Genomic DNA, 18,640 nt, shown 5'->3' with positions numbered 1-18,640 from the left:
TGTCTCTTTTAAAAACATGTTTCACCTCCAGACAAACAACAGACATTTGAGCAAAGTATAGATAGAAGTCTTGACTACACGAATGAAGGATCCAGTAATTGGTTGGGTCAATAATCCAGTCACAAGCTGTCTCCACACAGTCATTATGTCAGCACCATCACTTGCTGTGGAATAAGAGTGGCCTCACCATGCCTGCCAAGACCTTGGGAAGCTGGGAGGCAATGACCTCTGTCATCATCTCTGGAAACTCCACTTTCATGGCGTCCGCCTGGATGAAGGTGCTCAGACAGAACAGGTTGACCTTCTTCACTATCTGTCAGGAAAAAGAAAGAGTATGTTTGTGCTGGTGCTCGACAGACAGACAGACGCAAATGAACACTTCTGGAGTCCGGCTTACATCGTGCATGGCGTCCATCAGTTTGGTGAGGTGGTAGAAGCGCTGGGAGCTGGCCACCACGCCCCTCTCCCTCATATGGATAGCCTTGGTCAGCTCCCGGATGTAGTTTTGCCTCATTTTCTCGAACGCAGCCTGACTCTTGAGTCCTTCAAGAGGCACTGAGAGCAGACAGGAAGCTTTTAAAAAGGACTTGTAATGTAAATGTTATCAAAACAAGCAGAGGAAATGTTACAGCAGTGTCAGATAAGCAAGCCCCCTTGATAGCAATTGTTACACAAATCGTGTCAAGGTCCAGGCACTGTGTTCATCTCCCACTTTGTTTTGCTTTGGTCATCAAAGCTCCACTTTGCAACACTGTAGAGAGCAGTTCAGTCAAAGCAGAAAAAACACTGTGTCTTTACCTGTGTTGAGTAATATTATGGCTTTCATGCAGAGAAACTCCTCGCGGGTAACTTGAAGATTCGCAAACTCCTGAGGGATGAACTGTATCGCCAAGCACAGGTCGTAAATGGGAGATCTCTTCATTTGCTCCCTGACAGGAAGGCAACAGAGTGTCAATCATTTACTCTTCCTGTGTGATGATGATGATGATGATAATGAAGGTTACTTACTGACTGAGAACCAGATCTGGAGCAAAGTATAAATATTCACTGGTAACATTCTGAAAGGAGCGCCAGCCCAGAGAGAACACCATCAGGTTCATCCAGGAGTACTGGATCAGGGTCATCTGATCATTGATGTGAAGATTACGAAACCCTGGCAAAGAAAATCACTTTTTGTTTTATTTGACATTTCATGTGAGCAGCTTTTTATCTCAGTCAGTGTGTGTTTAAGGTCAAGACCTTGGATCACCATGGCAACAGCCATGGCGACCCTGAGATGCAGAGAGCCCCGTTACCTGGCAGAGACTTGGACCACTTGACGATCCACAGCAGCTGTTTCTCACACAGCCGGTTGAGACTGTTGAGCAGGAGATGGGGAACCTCGGGCTGGGAGTTGTCGTAACCGGAGTACACGGTCTCCGGTTCGATGTTTTCCAGGATGTTGAGGATCTGCTGTGAGAGCTGGATCTCATGGATGCCTGTTATGCAGGACATGGGGGTCAAGGCCTGGTTGTCACTGGACATGGCCAAATGAGACTGGAACATCAGGGACGGGGCCAAACCCAGGGCTTTCAAGGCCCCGAAACGCTTCAGCTTCCTGCCTGAGACATGAAAACAAGGTGCGGTCAGTTTGTTAACAACACAGGGCTTCACCATCTTCCACACTTCTGCTTCATTTCCATTCATGTTTGTCTGATCTGAGCACTCTCTCTCTTTGATTTCAGAGTGTTACTTTGACACTACATGAGATTTCAGTCCTGCCTTATGGGCGCTGCAGCTCCATTCAAAAAGAAATCCAACTAAAAAGGTACCTCCGAGCATCATCCCTGCTTGATAGCACTTTCGGAGGCGGCACGCCGGGCAATTTTTCCTCCTGATTTTATCCACAATGCAGTCGTTCCGCCCGGCGCACAGGTAGCTGTGATGGCCTGTTGAGCAAATGGGCACAGATGATGCACAGATTTCTTTATAAAATGTTCAAATACAATATGTAGGAGAGACACATAATGAGGAGAAAAAAAGGCACTGAAGTACTCTTGACTTATTAACATGGTTACTCTGCTCTGCACAGAGACGGCGTTCTGAGGGGGGGGGGGGGGGGGATTAGATAAAGGCAAGGCTGTGAGGACAGAGTGACACAGCCATGCTGAGACATAGTGGCTCTAATATATCTCACATTGCAAGATAACACATGTCCAAGATGAAGAACATGGTGAACACTGGTGAATGTGATACTGTTGCTAACACCCTTTAATAACTAGGCTACCATAGAAGGTCAGGGTGTGTGTGTGTGTGTGTGTGTGTTTTCATCCTATTTGCCTGAAACACCATCCACAAATAAACAAAAATAATAAATATGCTTCTGAACCCTTAAGGGTGCAGCAGACAGAGACTGTGCTGCAGGGAGAAAGTTACTTTTAATCTTCTGTCAGTGCTGTATTTGATGACTCCAGCTTTTGGTCTTAATACAAATATGTGGCCTTGAAAATATTTGATGCACCTAAAACAACATTTTTTTGATTTGCTCACCTTCAACTGCTCTCTTAAAAAACACCTTGCAGCTGCCGCAGGTCAGGACTCCATAGTGGCACCCTGACGCCTCATCCCCACAGATCACACACAGCCTCTGAGGTGGCATACTGAAACACAAGGAAACACACAGGAGGCTGTGAAACACATCTCACACAGGCTGACTGTGTCTTTCAAGGGAAGATCAAGTGGGATCAGATGTTCCCTTTCACACTCAGTTTACATAAAGAATGAAGCGGTTACATAATGTTTCCACGAGAGACTGATGGCAGATTAGATTAGAGGAGGTCATTTCCTTTTTCAGAATTATGATGATTATTCATTATTTGAGATTATTGAGATTATTTATCTGATTTGTGTGTAATTAAACTAATTAAAACATTTAAAGTTCCTTTTTGATTCAGTTTTTGAAGCAGTTACCCTGGAAACGTGGAGAAAGGTGATGGGTTCCGCTGAGCCAGGCTCTGGTTCTGGATCCCATCATACCCGCCGGGTGTGAAGGGGTCTTCGGTCACTCCCGCTGCCTGGCACCAGTACTGCGTCTCGGCCGGAAAGCTCTGCATCTGCCACCGAGGCACCTCTGTCTTGTACATTGTCAGCTGCTGCGAGCCTGTCTGCGCGTTGGCATCAAAGTTGACCACAGCCTTCCCGGATAAACCGCCCCTGGAGTCAGTCCTCACCGGGTTCACCAGCTGCTCCGGCTGGTTCAGGTCGGTCAGAAAGTTTGGAGAACCCTCGAAAGTCGGCGGAGGAACCGCTGCAGCCGGCGTGAAGCTGGTAGATTCGCCTTCGCTGAGTCCCAGCTGCTGCTGCTGCTTTCTGTCTGTGTCACAGCATGAGTCCAGAGCAGACAGCTCAGCTGATGGGTCAAAGCTGGGGCAGGAGGTGTCCATGATCACAGAGGGCTCCTTCTCATCTTTGATGAACTTACACGCGCCTGGCGCAGTGGAGAGGCTCGGCAAACCTTCAAGTTTCTGCACTTTGACAAAGTCTTCCCACGGAACCCCGTCGCACTTCAAGTACTCACCGCCCCGGTCATAGAAATGCTTTGTAGCCAGTGACGCGTCCAGAACGTTACAGTCTTTGAAAACTGCGCCGTCGCCGCTGGAGTTGAGGTTTAATGTGCCACCGTTCCCAAAATTACGCACAGACGAGACGCAAGTGAGAGAGCGCGGGTCCGTGGATGATCTGGCGTGGGACCTGCCGTATCCAGCCTCCATCAGCTCACTCACTCTCCTGTCGGTGGAATCAGCGACTGACGTGCTGCTCATCTTTAGTTTATTCTCCATCTTCTGATCCTCGGAGCGCGCAGCTGAGCCTGGAGAGCGCCCGGAGGCTGGAAGGTGTGTGATAAGCTGCGCCTCGGAGACCTTCCTGTGTAGTCCTCCTCCCCGTGGAAAAAGGCTGTGACTTCGCCTTTCTCTCATGTAGGGCTCTGTTTCTGAAAAATCTCCGCAGCTTCTTAAAAAAAAAAACACAAATCTAACTTTGTTTTAAAAACCTGTGTGTGTGCGGATCTATGCGTAATTATGACTTCTCACCAAAAACAAAGCTGCTGGTGCACTCAAGAGTTAAAGTATTAATTAAAAGGTTACAGGTGGTGCATGTCCTTGAGCTGGATGTGAGTGTCATGTTTCCTTTTTCACAGAAAAATCCTCATCCTGAATAAAACAAACCTCATAAACCAGAGACAGGAGGCATCAGAGCAGAGATGTGTGCCTGTATGAGGCTCCTCACAGCTGCAGAGCTGCCAATGAGGAGAATCGACAAAAGACCACTTCAGTGTCAAAGGTCATCAGTCTCCGCCCTGCAGACCATGAATCACATGACGGCGTGTCTGGAAGCAGTGGGGCGCCATCAGGATAGGGTTGTAGCGTTCAGGTTAATCAGCCCTGTATGATGCATGCAGTTATGATGCACGCACAGACCTTGGCCCCTATCTCCTGCGTCATGTTCCTGACAGAATCAGGGGAGACTCTCATGCTGTGGCCCACATAATTCTCAGATAACAGCGCCATGCTCTTCAGATGCTGTAAGGGGCCTGGTTTTCACACTCTTATCTGTTAATGTGGCTCATGGTGACCATTATTAAAAACCATCAAGTTTAATTACATTCATAAACAATATTAATGTTGTTTTAAGCCACCTGTTGACAGCGCTGATAGAAGTGCAGTCATTACAGAAAAGCTGTCACTGTATGTCACGTCTGTTTTTTTTTATTCATGTAATAGCCTGAGGGTCAAGAAAATGAACATATATACAGTTCACTGTGCAGCTCAGAGAGCTTATAATGGAGACAAATCCTTCTATTTATGATCATCAATGCAAAATATTAATGTTCTGTGACCCTGACTGAGTGCCTCTTTAGGAAGAGCAGTGCAGTGTCCTGTCCATACAGCTCTGATATTGTAATATTCACATTTGTTTAGGAAAGCTCCTGCTCCTGCTCCTCTCTCTGATGAACATGCATGACGTCTCCCAGCTGCCTGATGAGCTCCGCCAGCGCCTTCACATCATGGCTCCCCTGTTCCAGCAGCTCGTAGCGCAGACTGGAGATGTCCTGTTTGATCTCTTTCAGTTCACCTGTGGTGAGTGTAAGTGAACGACCCATAGAGGATGTTATCTCATCATTTATTTAGATCGAATATATATATATATAAGAAAAATGAAAACTCACCTTCGTTTACTTCATCGTTGTCTTTATCTCTCTGTGCCTTTAAGATGTATCTTTTGATGAGGCTGCTCATTATCTTCTGTAATGAAGAATGGAAAATAATGAGGCAGCTGCTTTCATTAAATGAATCCTCCAGATTATGTCAAATGAAACTGCTTTACTTGGTGACGGGTTGGACAAACAGCTGCTTCTCTGCTCACATGTTCTTGTCCCCTCAACTAGGATCAAAAACAACATAAAAACACAGCTGCACCTCCACATTCTGACACAAGGGGGCTCTGTAGGCCTGCACACTTAACCAAAAGAAGCACAAAAGCCATGACAGTACAACCAACAACATGATCTGAAATAAGCCTCACCTTGTGAAGCTCCATCTCATCCTGTGAACTGTCTTTGCTTTTGGCTGGAGGTAGATCCCAGAGGAGGTCCCGTATCCCCAGCAGCAGGGACAGTGCAGACTTGGGGCTGGGCACCAGGTTGAAGGGCACAGGCAGCGTGGCACCGTGCTCGAAGTACGAGAACCAGAGTTTAGATCTGGCAAATTTCCACTCAACGTCTGCATCATCCTGAAACGGCAACAGCAAACATCTCATCCTGATGTGACATAAATCATTACTGTGAAAAGTTCAATATCATTCATCAGATGCATCAATACATCCAGGATCATAGAGCCGTACCTCAATTTCCTGGAAGGAGTTGTTAAACATGGCAATGAGCATATTCAGGAGGACGATCACCATGATGATGTTGTACACTCCGTACAGGACGTAGCCTATGTTCTCGATGAACTTATGGTTGATGTTGATAACCACAGATTTGACCTCTGACAACCCAAAGATGGCCCAGAATAAAGTTTTAAAACTCTCCTCAAGCCTGAAGGACAGAGAAAAGGAGGAAGACATCAACACAGTGCCTCTACACTGTTACATCATACATAGTGAAGACTTACGTTGTGAAGGCATTGTTGTGTTTGGCTCCAAGGTAGTATGAGTACAGGTTGAACATTCCCACCATGAAAGCCACGAAGACGGTTATGAAGATCACCATGAATTTAAAGATGTCTTTCACTGTTCGTCCCAGAGAGATCTGCAGAGGCCCGAACCTCTCGTTGGCCGGCAGGATGTACGCGATGCGGGAAAAACTCAGCACCACTGCAATGGCGTACAGGCCTTCAGAGATGAGCTGCGGGTCCGAGGGCATCCAGTGGACTCGGGCTGAAAACATGGAGAAGCTACAGGTGAGAGCAGTCTGCGTTCAAAGTTCATCTGACACACCGTTCCTGTGGGCCACGCACTCACCCAGCTGGAAATACTGTATCTCAAAGGGCAGGGTGATGTTGGGCAGGTCAGGGTAGTGCTTGTCAATATAACACTGAGCAGAGTATGCATGCCAGAAAGCCATTAGTCTGGCTATGAAGGAGGTCATAAAAATGGCCAGAATGCTGAAGTCCAGGAGGTTCCAGGGTTCTGAGATGTAATCCCGGATGTCCTGAGTCCAGATGTCTTTACACTCTTCCAGGATTTTCCCTAAAATGAAATGATTTGAACAACGGTCATTATAGATTAGACTTGATTGACATGACATGGCTGACATAACCTGTTTTAACTGTGTACAGTTATCATCACCCTGATGACTACAGGAGGTGAGGACCACGGACCGAGATGAGGTGACACGATCATTTGGAAACGGCTCCCTGATCCACCCATTCAGCACTCCACTGATCACAAGGTGATGTAATAAATCTATTTTTACTTTTTCTTTCTGTCTCTTTTTCTTTCTGTCTGCTGGTTCCTTCTTTGTTAACATGCCACCTGTTGAGTCCCTCAGGGCTCTGTCCCGGTCCTTCCTGTTCATCATCTACTCACTTCCTCCTGATCATATCTTAAGAAAACAATGTTCAATTGAAAGAGGCGTCCAGGAAGTTACGTCCATCTATGTTATGGTGGTGGACTCAGACACCATCTGTTTGCCACACGCAACACAGTGCCCAGCCCGGTTTCACCAGCACGGTTTCACCAGCACGGTTTCACCAGCAAGAACTGAACTTCCACAGACAGTCAGCACAACCAGCCCAGGTTAGTACTGGGCCATTTACAGCCAACACACAGTCAGAACTGATGAAGCTGCTTCGATGTTTGGGTGTTGTTTTTCATTTTGTGCTGTGTAAGGTGTCTCACCTATTAATAAACCTATTAATAAAATGCATGATTTGTTATTATATGTGCACTTATGTGGACTGCTAGTAAGCAACACACAGTGCAGCTTGTTGACATGTTGTATCCTGTCGTTACTGAAAGGACTCTGTTTCCTTCAGAGCTGAGTAAGAGAGTTACCTTGCTGTTTTCTTTGTAAAGCCATTTCTGCTCAGATTGATTGTAGCACATGGGGTGAAATGTGTAATTATTTATGTGTGATGATAGATGTTTGGGGATTTCTAAATCTCCTAAATGACTCGTGATATCTTGACCTGACATGCACAGCACTGTGATGTAATGGTAAATGCAGGAGCCTGACTTAAATCAGGTGGAGTGTCAGAGAGACGAGAGCAGCATAAATGAACATAATGTAAATAAATATACAGACTTGGTGGAAGGGAATGTGTGTTCACACTCCTGACCTATGACCCAGGATATGATGAGAATCTCCATCCAGGTGAAGGGGGTGGTCTTCATCCGGAAAAGCTGCGAGGGGTAATCGTGGGTGGTCATGTTGGGGAGCAGTGACGTCCCCCCGAAACGGTCGGCTGCGTTCAGGACCAGCAGACAAAGGAATATGACGAAGGAGGCTGCGTGGGCCACAAACTTCAGGAAGGGTCCGCGCATAAGTTTCCCTAGCTGAGGGCAGAACAGATGGATAGATGGATCCCAGAGGATCAGGAACAGAACATAATGTTTCAGACAGAAACTTGGAGAATAAGTGTCCAAACAGGAGAGTTTGGAGCAGAGAAACTCCATAAAAAAAATCCTGAACACAGTTTTTTTTTGTGGCTGAACTCAAATGAAAACAATCTGACTGACACTAACCTTACTGGACGGTGCTATCCAGTAAATTAAAGCCAGGACGGGCAAGCCAACAGCGACACCGAGGACCAAGAGGATTTTAACTGCTGTCGTTTGCTGACGTAGTCCAGACAAGTTCTCGTACCAGATGGAGAGGAGCTGCTGTTGGCAGTTTGGATGTGCCACAAACTGGAAGGCAAAGGGTTAAAAACATTTGAACCAGCTCCACAGAATCAGATCTGTGCTCGTGTTTTTTTTTACCTTTTTAACTTCATATTTTATTGCAAGTTTCAGCCGTAGGAGGTTCCGCCTGCTGAAGGTGTCAGGGCTGTGGCAGGACTCTGCGTCACCGTTTAGAATGGCCTCCACTTCCTCTGTGTTTCGACACAGATCCAGGAGTCCAACCACAAAGTCTTTACACTGCATGGACAGCTTTTTGTAATCATTCTGTAACAGAGAAAGGCAACTTAAAGTGAAGCCTGTAACCTTCAACTCACTTTTTTTTTTTATGTTGCTGTACCTTGAACTCCTTCTCAGTGGTGGCCAGGACCGCCAGCTCGTTGCTGAGCTCCAGTGCAGCCATCACCGGATCCTCATTGGAGAGGCAGAGGTATGCTGGACTAGCCAGTCCCTTGTACGCATTGATCCTGGACTGTGAATGACTGAAAGAGTCCTCCCTCTGCTGCTCACTGCACGTCCTGCACTGGCAGAAGTAGTCGTGGGGTCGCTCTATCCGGGCGCCCTTCAGGAGAAGTATGTGCACTATTTCATACTCGTGACACTGGGAGGCCAGGATGATGGGAGTGATGTCATGAGAGAAACGCGTCCCATCCTCATCGTAGGAGAAAAAGTCATCGTGTGTCTCGGCCTGGCCGGGGCTGTTGGTTAGCCTCTGGCTGTCTGCGAAGGCCTCGTGGCTCAGTATGGCCTCCACTATGCGGATGTAACCTTTACTGATTGCCAGCAGCAAAGCGTCCCCTATTCGAGCGAGATCTTTCTTCTTCAGCAGCAGCTTTGCCACCTCTAAATGCTCATTGGCGACGGCCAGCTGCAGTGCATTCTGGCCCATGTAGTTGACGCAGTTGACGTCAAGCTCAGGCAGCTCCTCCAGCATCCGCCTCACTTCAGGAATGTTGCCATATTCTGCAGCTTCTAGGAAAAGCTCCTCTGTGACGGAGGGGCAGGAGGAGGACTGGGCGTGGAACAGGTAGCCAGCTCCCCGTAGGGCCTGTCTCCGAGGTTTGGCTGCAGCGTGTCGAAGCATCATGGCTCTGCCTTCACTGCACCACCTGAATGTGTTGCAGACACTGTGATTAGTCTTCTCGCTTCTCATTAAAAGCCCAATAAACTGAGGCTAAACAACAAGACACACAGGAGGTCTCGGCTGAATTATAACCTGCACTACATGTGTGAGACCCCCCCACTGACTCTTCATCTGCTCTCCTTCATGTCAGACCAACAGCTCAGCCACTACTGGAACATTTACTTATTTATTTCTGATATAACGAAAACTTCAGCCTGCATTGATTGGACAAAGCTCAGGGCACCTTATAACAGAGGCTATTTATAATATTAATTACATCTTGTGTCAAAGGAGATCTACTTGCTGTTCAGTAATCACATTTCAATAACGTGGTTATCTCATGGAGCTAATTGCCTCAGCACAGATGATGACAGATGATGAAAACGCCCCTTCATTCAGTCATAATTAGCTTTAATGAGATCTTACACAACTGAACTGCTGAGTGCACACAATGTTATTAGTGTTTGGCATCAGGTCTGACATGAAAATGAAAACAATGGGAGTCCTGCTGTTCAGCCAGAGAAGGTGAGAAACCAAAAACTACAGAGCAATGACCATGAATAATGACAGGATGTGCCTAAATGTACCTTTTTTTTTTAAATGTGAGGTGTGAGTTGTACCTGCCTGGATTTGTGAGACTGTCGTGTTGTTTTTGTTCTGTTGCACTTCTGCATCATGACAGGAAACTGGCATGTGTGTCAAAGAAAAAGGTGGATCGGAGCATATAGGCGAGAACAGAAAGCAAAAAAACACAATAACAAGGAGTGCATAAAAGAGGCAAACAGGAAATTAAAAAATGAGATAAACAGTATTAAATCTGTAGCTCATGGGGCTGCACATGTCTCAGATATTTAATTTACTACAAGTCAATAAACGATTGCCCACTCACCTCAGAGCAGATTTGGTCTTGCAAGCCTTTGGTTCAGCCTTGTTGTGCATGTGACTCCCATCAGTCCCCGGAGTACCTGGCAGGTCTGCGTCCCATCCTGGCTCCTCACGCGGTCAGAGCAGCCTTTGCACGCGCAGGGGGCGTTTTTTAAGGTGTGTTTCAGGGCTGTGTCCAGGGGATTCTTTGTGGGTGCCTGTACGGGGATTATATTTAATTTCCTTGATTTTCAGTAAACTGCCGGCGCTAAAGCCCTAAAAGCAAGATATTAAAGCACTTTGTCAAACTAATAGAGGCTTTAAGCACCGACCTAACAGGTTATAGACTGAAGCAGAGGGCTGAGGGATTATTTTCTTAAGAACTATTTGTAATTGTCAGAGCACCACTGCTGTGTTCTACATAATGTTGAACACAGTGATGACAGATTATTATTATTATTATTATGCGGTGGCTCCGGCGCATAAACAATCAGGAAAAAAGCAGATTTTCCTCAAATCCTCTTAAATCACGGTGCCATCAAACGTCACAGGTATAACACCATCCAGCGGAGGCCACCTTAAATCCGCCAGGCTTCCGCTCCGAGTGGAAAAACAAATTGTGTTAGGTGTGTGCGCTGATGTATGTTAATGTACAGGGCACATGGCTGGAAATAGCACCATGTTTAAGTAATGTTACTGACGCATTTATTTATTTATTTATATTTCCATTATGAACGTTTGTTGGAAAACATTTGATACACACATGACTATGTTACCTATTATTGAATGTATTGTTAAATCAACGTATCGATTTTCTATTTGCTCGCTCCTCTGATTCATTTTTGTTTCGCTTGTTTTTTTTAAAAAAAATCCATCTATATAACCTACTTTGTGTTTATTACATAGATTACGACACTTCCGGGTGTACGTGAAGGCAGCACCTACGTGTTATGTGTGAGTCATGCGCCCTCTGCTGGACGTACCGGAAACAACAGCCATCTCTCCCGGTTGTCAAGGAACTGCGTCCTCGGTTGCTATCATGGAGGGACTGTACACACACAGCTGAAGACCGGACGGATCAACTTCAACTCGCACTTTATTCTTACTTTTTTTTAACCATTGCCGCCATGTGGACTCAAAGATTTTATTTACGAGTTTGTCTTCGTCCTGAAAATGGTTAAAGACTTAGCACGAAGCACAGTTAGCTAAAAAGGACGAGTTATTAGCAGCAGCTAGCAGCTTGACTGATCACAGCCTCGGAGGATGCAAGTTCTTCAGGATAACTTCTTCTACCACTCGTATCCTGCTCACATTTAGTCAGAACTGAACGCTACACACTTGTTAGATTCAGCTGACACATATTATGCACCGACTTCTCTTTATGACTTGATTCCTTAGATGTTTATTTCCAGAAATCCACGTTTGGGAGCTGATGGAGGCCTTGCAAGTGAGAGACAACTCCTGGCTGAGGAGCAGAAGTTATGCAGAGCCAGATCTCGCAAATTCTCTGTGGAAACTAACCGACGGAGGAAGTCAGTTGTTGTTGTTTTTTCATAATCATGATTAATTAACATTATAATAGCAACCACACAAAGAGGGCTTCTGTGCCGGTGCTCAGCATGCAGCTTATAGTTCTGCTGTGAGCTTAGCACCTTTGAGGGATTGATGGTGTGTTGACAGGATTTTGCTGTCTAGACCTGAAAATAGATCTGCTGGGCCCGAGCGGTCACTGAAGCGTCACTTCTCTTCATCCCATTTAAAAACTCTTATTCATATTTGTAGCTGCATCAGTAAATAATAGATTCTGTTCATTTGATCGGCCACTTGTCGCTCTCAGCTGCTCTCACCGGTTTCCCCTGTGAAACAGAATCTCACTTTAATGCTGAACTTGATTGACCCTGTTGATGATATTAATGGTTGCTTTGGTGAACCCAGCAGTGAATGGCAGCTTTAATTTATTAATGACGATGCTGAAAGCATATCTCGAGAAACAGACTCGGGTTTCTGTATCCAAAACATGGCCAGACTGGATTTAATCAGTTAAAATGCGGCCCCCGGGTTCATGCTGTGCTCTTCTTCACGGCTCAGGGCGTTGGCCGAAAGACAGAAGCAGTGGGACATGCAGGAGCAGCAGCTGAGGGAGAACATCCTGCAGCAACGCAGACAGCAACTGCAGGACGCGACCGAACGCTTCCAGAGAGCCCACCTGCCTCCGTCTCAGAGACGCAGACAATGTTAGTAAATGTGTGCACCGCTTAGAACTGAGAAATAACACGGCCACACCCACAGTCATGCCACGTTCTGGTTTGCTTTCATTGCAGCTTTTAAAAGAAATGTCCTGAATATTGAAGATGCACTCAATCAAATTCAAGGCAGCTTGGGTTCATACAGCCGACAGTCCTCCTTCCTGTCCAGCACCGCCAATGCCAGCAGGTAAACATTTCACAATGAAGTGTTTTTAGGGATACTTATGTTGTGGATATGTATGTGTTTATATATTCTCTCTTAAAGGAGCTGCAGCCCCCCTCCTAAGCCGCCCACAGTTTCTAAATCCTCACATCGCCAAGCACTCTCTGCTCTGGAGGCCTACACCAAGCTGCTCCAGGAACAGAGCCGCACAGAGAAGCTGCAGGATCCCAGTCCACAGGTGTTTAAGTTGTTTTTTTTTTTCAGCAGGCCACTCTGTAACTACTCTTAAAGAGTATAAACCAGAGTGCAGTGTATCAGTTAGTCTTTGTTATCGGTGACATTGATTAGAAATTGGGCAGCGGTGGCTCAGTGGCAGGGTTGTCCAATAACAGGAAGGTTGGTGGTTCGATCCCAACTCCTCGTCATCGTTGTGAGGCACTTTACCTGCATTTCCTCCAGTGTACTCACTGGTGCGTGGCGCTCTTTGCTGGGCAGCCTTAAGCAATTTCCCTGATGGGATTATGAAAGTATTTCAAAATAAAAAAAAATGGATTAATTAGATGAGTGTAGTTTGGATCGGAGGCCTAACAGTTAACTGAAACTGATGACAGGTATAGTGATACAATGGGAGAAATCAATTATCTATAACTGAGCACATTTGCAGGGCTGAATTAGTGAACTTTTTGCTCTATAGACGTTGACCTGTAGGGGGCAGCAGGGTGACATGAAGCCATTCCTTTTTTCCTTTTATTACCACATCAGACTGTAACTGTGGTTTTTAATCTTAATGTTATTGTAAACCATGTTTTTCCCCTTTGCTTCAGGGCACTCACCTGTCGGACTGCTGTAACTCTGAAAGTCCCTTGAGTAAGGACAGTTTGGACAATGAGGAGACGAACCCGAGTCCCAAAAATCTGCAGTGTTCTTTTTCATCGTTTTTGCTTCACTCGGAGAAAACCCATCCAGAGCAGAGAAAGCAAAACGATCTGTGTCCCACATCAGACCTCACTTCGTTCTCAGCGATGAGGCTTCTTGGTGATAACTCAAGAAAACTGCTCGAACCAAAGCAGAGGAAACAGGAGGACTCTGACTGGCCCAGTGATAAGGCTAACATCTCTGAAGCTTCCTGGGGTTTCACACCCAAAGCAAAGACCCAGCCTGCTCAGCACAACTGTAACTTACTATCTCTTTGTGAAATTATGAGTGGAGACCCAGAGCACTTTGAGGTAAAGTCCCAACAAAACAGTCCCAGTGACAACACGGAGGCAAACAGAGAGCCGGATCCCAACCTGCAGAGGACACACGAGGACCGACGATGCAAATATCCATCAGCTACAGACGTCCCTTCGCCTCCTAAAAATGGCAACAGTAAAGACTTAAATGTTCTGGCTCTCCCAAAGTCAGGTATGTTTCTGAGCGATACCACAACAAATAACGTGTCAACAAAAGGAACTTTACAGCAAACAGGAAGAGAAAACCGGCCTGTCTCATCCCAGAAGGAGCACAGTGCGTTCATAAACAATCTCAACAAGGTTTCCAGCTCCGAGCCCAAAACCGAGAAGGCCATAAACATGCTGTCACAGCAGAAGGCACGTTCGTCTAATATCCAGTCTGACATGCAGAAATGTCCTGAGGAGGACGTCCACAGAGCCCCCGTGTCCGTGGCCACATCTCACTCCGTTTGTGAAGTCCAGTTTATCAAAGGAATCCTCAAAAAGCAGTCTAAATATCTGTCAGGAGACGCCACGTGCGTGTACGGGTCAGGCCATTTGATGTTTGCAAAACAAGTAGCGTTAGCCATCAGAGACAGTGTGGAATTAACAAGGACAAAAGCCAGCATGGGGGGCAACAGTGCTGTCAAGAAGAAGCTGCGCTGGTTCGATGAACTTGAAGCCAAAGAGCAAAACCTACTGAAACAGATCAAAGGCAGGTCAAAACACAACTTAGAGGACCACCAGCTAAGTCTCACTGCAGTCTCAGGGACCCCCAGCATGACCTCGGCAGCCTCCGCCGGTTATCACTTTACAAAAGAAGCGTGGGCAGATGTTGGGGTTCAAGTCAGCCTGCCCTACGACCGAGCAGATGAGGTCAAGGTGCCGCGGAGCAGCAACAGGACCGCCGGCCCCAAAGTCCCTTGGAGAGAGCGCCCTGCTCGAGCCGGAGCGGGTCCTGTTTCCTCACGGACAAGAAAGGGCACCGTCATGCGACCTCAATATGCCACCGAGGTTGGTCAGATTGCCAGAACCCAGGGGAAGGCGATGGTGCCCCGCCCGCCTCCTAGGATGGAACCAGTTGAGGAAAAGACGCCGTGCATCACTAGGACTCCATATGGCATGGATCCCGTCAGCATCCACTACAAACCAGCCCTGGCTGTGGAGCAGGCCCTGCACAAGAACAACTCTGAGGCCATTTTCTCAACCTACACACAGCATGTACTCGCAACAGACAGCGCTGTCATGTACACACCTCTGCCGCCCACACACACCTGCCCCTTCTCAGACGCCCACACGAAGAGCACGCTAACCTCGGGTCTTCAGGAAACTCACAACCACTGCAGAAGGAGAGGGGCGGCGTACAATGAAAGAGACCTCTGTTTAGACTGCACTCCCACAGACAAGGAGATTTCACAGCTCTGGCACGGTGTCCGCGCTGCCTTATCCACCAAGGATGGTAATGTATACTTTGGCCCGCAGCCTGTCACACAGTTTACGCCTAGTCTGCTCGCCTGCAGGGTTGTCACTTCCTCTCAGGCTTAATTAGCTATTTGACTTAAACAATGTGAGTAACAGCAGCACTGCTGAACTTTCATGTGTACACAGTTCTATAGATTAGATAACTGATGTCTTGATATAGAAAAAGGACAGTGCGATCTTGAGCACCTGATTTGACACCAGGAAGTCAGTAATAGCTGTTAAAATAAACTCAGCTGACTTCCTGCCTCACAATGGCCTGCTGTCTGTCATGCCTCAAAGCCGTGCTAATCAATGCCATGTTTGCTGTGTACAGTTATAGTCACATCAGCTCCCTTCTATTTAAAAACTTGGCGCTGCACATATTCTTGCATCACATGTTTTATAATAGCACAAATAAATCAATGTACTTCAGCTTTTCTAGCAGAAACAGCAGCACCATCCAGTCAAGCAGCATCTGTTCCTACATCAGCACTCTGTCAAAAAGATTTCAGCAAATGCATCTTCTTTTAGCAAAAAGCACAGTTCGAAGACAGGCCCAGGAGAGTGGGCGAGCTGCGAGGAAACCGAGCGCTGAGCAGAGCAGGCCATCTGCCAGCAACAGAAGATCTCTCCTAAGCACTCAGGTACATGTGCAGTGGTGCAGTAGCTGCCCTGTGGGGACAAAGAGTGAAGAATGATTGCCAAAGATCAGTTATTGGGTGTGTTTGAACACGTAAATTCTGTTATGCAGTCCCTCTCATGAGGTCCATATAGGGTTGGTGAAACTGATTATTTGCAGCGATTTATGACCTCAAGCCGAGACATTCCACATGGAGTCAAGTGGGCAGTTTTTGTGCATGTGTTTGGTAATGTACATTATGTAAGCTCAGACTTAAAGGATTCAACATGTGTTTCTTTTCTTTCGTGTAGCCACCAAAGTCAACCTCTGAGCCAGTTAGACCCTTCTTAGGTACCCACCACACGGCCTTTCCAAATGAAGGTATTGAGTTCACTGTGCTTGGTTTCCATTGTAGTTAAAACAACCTTTACATTTGTCTAAGAGGACAAGTGGGAACGGGTGAGTGTCTGCCTCTAACGCAGCTCTGTGCTCTCAGGTTTTGACAGTGAAGCCCAGTTACACCTGGCTGCAGAAAGAGATATGATGGCTGCCATGGAGACAGCCCAAACAGAGAGGCCTGTGCAGCAGCGCACCGCCATTTCCCTGGAGGAGCAGAAAATCCTTCTCTCTCTGGACAGACTGAACCACCAGCTGCACTGTGAGCCCTCTGCCAGGCCTGTTTACACATGCACCTTCTGCAGAGAGGGGTCAATAATAACCTCCTCTACCTGTTACTGTTTATAGGTGTGCATGAACACATGGTGGGAAATACTGGCATGCACGGTCTACTTATGGATGCACCACACGTAAGCGTTTATATTCCTCTGTAATAGAAAGAGTTAACTTTGTTCAGATGTTTTATTATTCAGCTTCCTTTTTCCTCTGTTTTCAGACAAAGGATGTGAAAGGCACCAACCATTACAAGCACCGTGCCTCCAGCCGCCCCCGCTCCCAGAAGAAAGTCTGACTTAAACCAAGCACTTTAATAAGCCACTGCAAAAAAAATAATAATAATAAGTTTCACCAAATGTGCCTGCGAGAGTCAGCTAAGGATCCAAGAGATCAGCTGCAGTGCAGAGTACCAAAGTGCCTGTGACACTGTGCAGGCTGCTCTTATACTCAAAGCTTTATTTAACATAGTGAAACGAATGGAAACTTTTCAATAAATCTCAGCATACATACTGATAACGTTGACTTATTTCAGTATGTGTGCGTTGTGTTTTCTCAGCCAGTCAATAAATGAACTGAGGCCCAGAAGCCTCTCCTGTAGAGAGGAGTGTTGCAACCTTCAAGGTGTGTTTGTCCTCCTCCTCCTGCAGCGGCTGCTGAACAGATGATTACCAGACTCGACCTGCTGGATCTGCCAGCTGAGCCTCTGCCACGGGGCTTCTGTCCTGCACTTTACCCGTGCTATTAGGCCTCGTTTTATTTAATAATAGTTGCATTAATATTTATTTAACTGTTAGCTGGTGCTTATTAATTAGGCACTCTGTTGCCAAACAATAGGTGCATGAGGGAGGAAAGAAAAGCTGTAGGGACTATTGATGTGAGTTCATTTGCCCCTCCTCCTCCTCCTCTTCCTCCTCCTCCTCCGACGTGTCTGGTTTTGCCCCTCAGCTGGCCTGCTAGGACTTGCTCCAAGAGGTGGAGGAAGCCCGAGCTCGTTTGAACAGTGATGAAACAGTGTTGTTGTCGTTTTTTTAACTTAACTGCAGGTTTCTTCAGAACGAGGCCTTGAACAGGGATGTGACAGTGGTGTGTCACATGGAGTCATGACAAGAAGTTAAGTGCAAAAAAAAACAAAAAAAAAAAAAAACTCAGTTACATGGAAAATGGCCAGGTGTCATTGGTGTGACTTTTCCAACAACATGCTGCTGTAGCGTGTGTTTACATGCACATTACCATCCTGGTCACAAAGCCCTCGACACTGTGACATTACACATTATTTAGGTTTGTGAAATAATAAAATGGCCTGATATGGAGCAGGGAGGGGAAATATTAACAAATGCCCAGGTGAACCTATAATAACATGTGAACTACTATGTAAGGACAGCATTGACTGGGTTTCTGCTCCTCTGCAGGTTGGTCCTGGACTCTGTTCCTTTTGGCCTGCTACCATTAAACCATTATATTTGTACAATGGTGAGCGTAATGACATTTAAGCCCAAGCCAGCACAACACCCAGAAACTCGACAAGAAAGGGCAAGAGTGCTGGAAATAAGAGAAGAGATTTCCACAGATGCAAGTTCAAGCCTGCGCCGTGGTCTGCTGTGAAGCCTAATCTCACACGCATTCTGCCTTGTTTAGTTACAGTCCATTTAACATGCAGTGAATGAGTGTGTGTCTGGCAGTGTTGGATATAAAAACAAAACGTCTCATTTTTTCAATTTTTTCTTTTAAATTGGTTTGTTTTTATTGAACAATATGCATCTGCAAAAATACACTTTGTCCAACAATAGAACAGAGCAGAGGGAGACACACACACACACACACATCGGTGCAGTTTGTTTATTAGGATCTGTGCCAACAGGGTGCATGTACTCACTAAACCCTGCAGGGGGCAGCCAAGCT

At 46.4% G+C, this 18,640-nt stretch overlaps 3 protein-coding genes across 3 annotated transcripts; 1 reads left to right on the top strand and 2 right to left on the bottom strand.

Annotated features, from left to right (window-relative positions):
* Nucleotides 1-157: 157 nt before the first annotated feature.
* On the bottom strand, nucleotides 158-3,818 carry pgr (progesterone receptor). Its single transcript, XM_028420125.1, has 8 exons — nucleotides 2,950-3,818; nucleotides 2,530-2,639; nucleotides 1,812-1,928; nucleotides 1,296-1,601; nucleotides 1,009-1,153; nucleotides 799-929; nucleotides 398-555; nucleotides 158-313 (listed from the first exon to the last, which is right to left on the bottom strand). The coding sequence occupies exons 1-8, from the start codon at nucleotides 3,816-3,818 to the stop codon at nucleotides 158-160; spliced, it is 1,992 nt and encodes a 663-aa protein (XP_028275926.1).
* Nucleotides 3,819-4,954: 1,136 nt separating this feature from the next.
* trpc6b (transient receptor potential cation channel, subfamily C, member 6b) lies at nucleotides 4,955-9,469 on the bottom strand. Its single transcript, XM_028420124.1, has 11 exons — nucleotides 8,723-9,469; nucleotides 8,464-8,649; nucleotides 8,227-8,391; nucleotides 7,821-8,037; nucleotides 6,502-6,729; nucleotides 6,153-6,417; nucleotides 5,881-6,076; nucleotides 5,563-5,769; nucleotides 5,365-5,421; nucleotides 5,207-5,282; nucleotides 4,955-5,112 (listed from the first exon to the last, which is right to left on the bottom strand). The coding sequence occupies exons 1-11, from the start codon at nucleotides 9,467-9,469 to the stop codon at nucleotides 4,955-4,957; spliced, it is 2,502 nt and encodes an 833-aa protein (XP_028275925.1).
* A 2,163-nt stretch (nucleotides 9,470-11,632) lies between these two features.
* Nucleotides 11,633-17,063, top strand: cep126 (centrosomal protein 126). The gene is made up of 11 exons (XM_028420295.1): nucleotides 11,633-11,667; nucleotides 11,782-11,901; nucleotides 12,458-12,603; nucleotides 12,691-12,802; nucleotides 12,884-13,016; nucleotides 13,603-15,448; nucleotides 15,982-16,094; nucleotides 16,381-16,450; nucleotides 16,566-16,727; nucleotides 16,814-16,875; nucleotides 16,962-17,063. Exons 1-11 carry the CDS (start codon nucleotides 11,633-11,635, stop codon nucleotides 17,034-17,036), a joined length of 2,874 nt encoding a protein of 957 aa, XP_028276096.1. The 3' UTR covers nucleotides 17,037-17,063.
* The last annotated feature ends 1,577 nt before the right edge of the window (nucleotides 17,064-18,640 follow it).

Source organism: Parambassis ranga, chromosome 13 (genome assembly GCF_900634625.1).
Source record: "Parambassis ranga chromosome 13, fParRan2.1, whole genome shotgun sequence".
Classification (NCBI taxonomy): domain Eukaryota; kingdom Metazoa; phylum Chordata; class Actinopteri; family Ambassidae; genus Parambassis; species Parambassis ranga.
Note: the sequence above shows the minus strand (reverse complement) of the source record. Positions and strands in the feature narration are given on the sequence as shown.

What these genes read in the sequence shown, in the direction of transcription:
- trpc6b (XM_028420124.1), bottom strand. Translation starts at nt 9,469, where the DNA reads ATGATGCTTCGACACGCTGCAGCCAAACCTCGGAGACAGGCCCTACGG. An exon ending in GGATAGCACCGTCCAGTAAG is followed by an intron (nt 8,038 to 8,226) that starts GTTAGTGTCAGT and finishes TTCTGCCCTCAG; the next exon opens with CTAGGGAAACTTATGCGCGG. An exon ending in TTTGTCCAACCCGTCACCAA is followed by an intron (nt 5,283 to 5,364) that starts GTAAAGCAGTTT and finishes TCTTCATTACAG; the next exon opens with AAGATAATGAGCAGCCTCAT.
- pgr (XM_028420125.1), bottom strand. Translation starts at nt 3,818, where the DNA reads ATGGAGAATAAACTAAAGATGAGCAGCACGTCAGTCGCTGATTCCACC. An exon ending in GTGGTCCAAGTCTCTGCCAG is followed by an intron (nt 1,154 to 1,295) that starts GTAACGGGGCTC and finishes TTTCTTTGCCAG; the next exon opens with GGTTTCGTAATCTTCACATC. An exon ending in TGATGGACGCCATGCACGAT is followed by an intron (nt 314 to 397) that starts GTAAGCCGGACT and finishes TTTTCCTGACAG; the next exon opens with ATAGTGAAGAAGGTCAACCT.
- cep126 (XM_028420295.1), top strand. Translation starts at nt 11,633, where the DNA reads ATGCAAGTTCTTCAGGATAACTTCTTCTACCACTC. An exon ending in AGCACCGCCAATGCCAGCAG is followed by an intron (nt 12,803 to 12,883) that starts GTAAACATTTCA and finishes CTCTTAAAGGAG; the next exon opens with CTGCAGCCCCCCTCCTAAGC. An exon ending in TGCAGGATCCCAGTCCACAG is followed by an intron (nt 13,017 to 13,602) that starts GTGTTTAAGTTG and finishes CCTTTGCTTCAG; the next exon opens with GGCACTCACCTGTCGGACTG.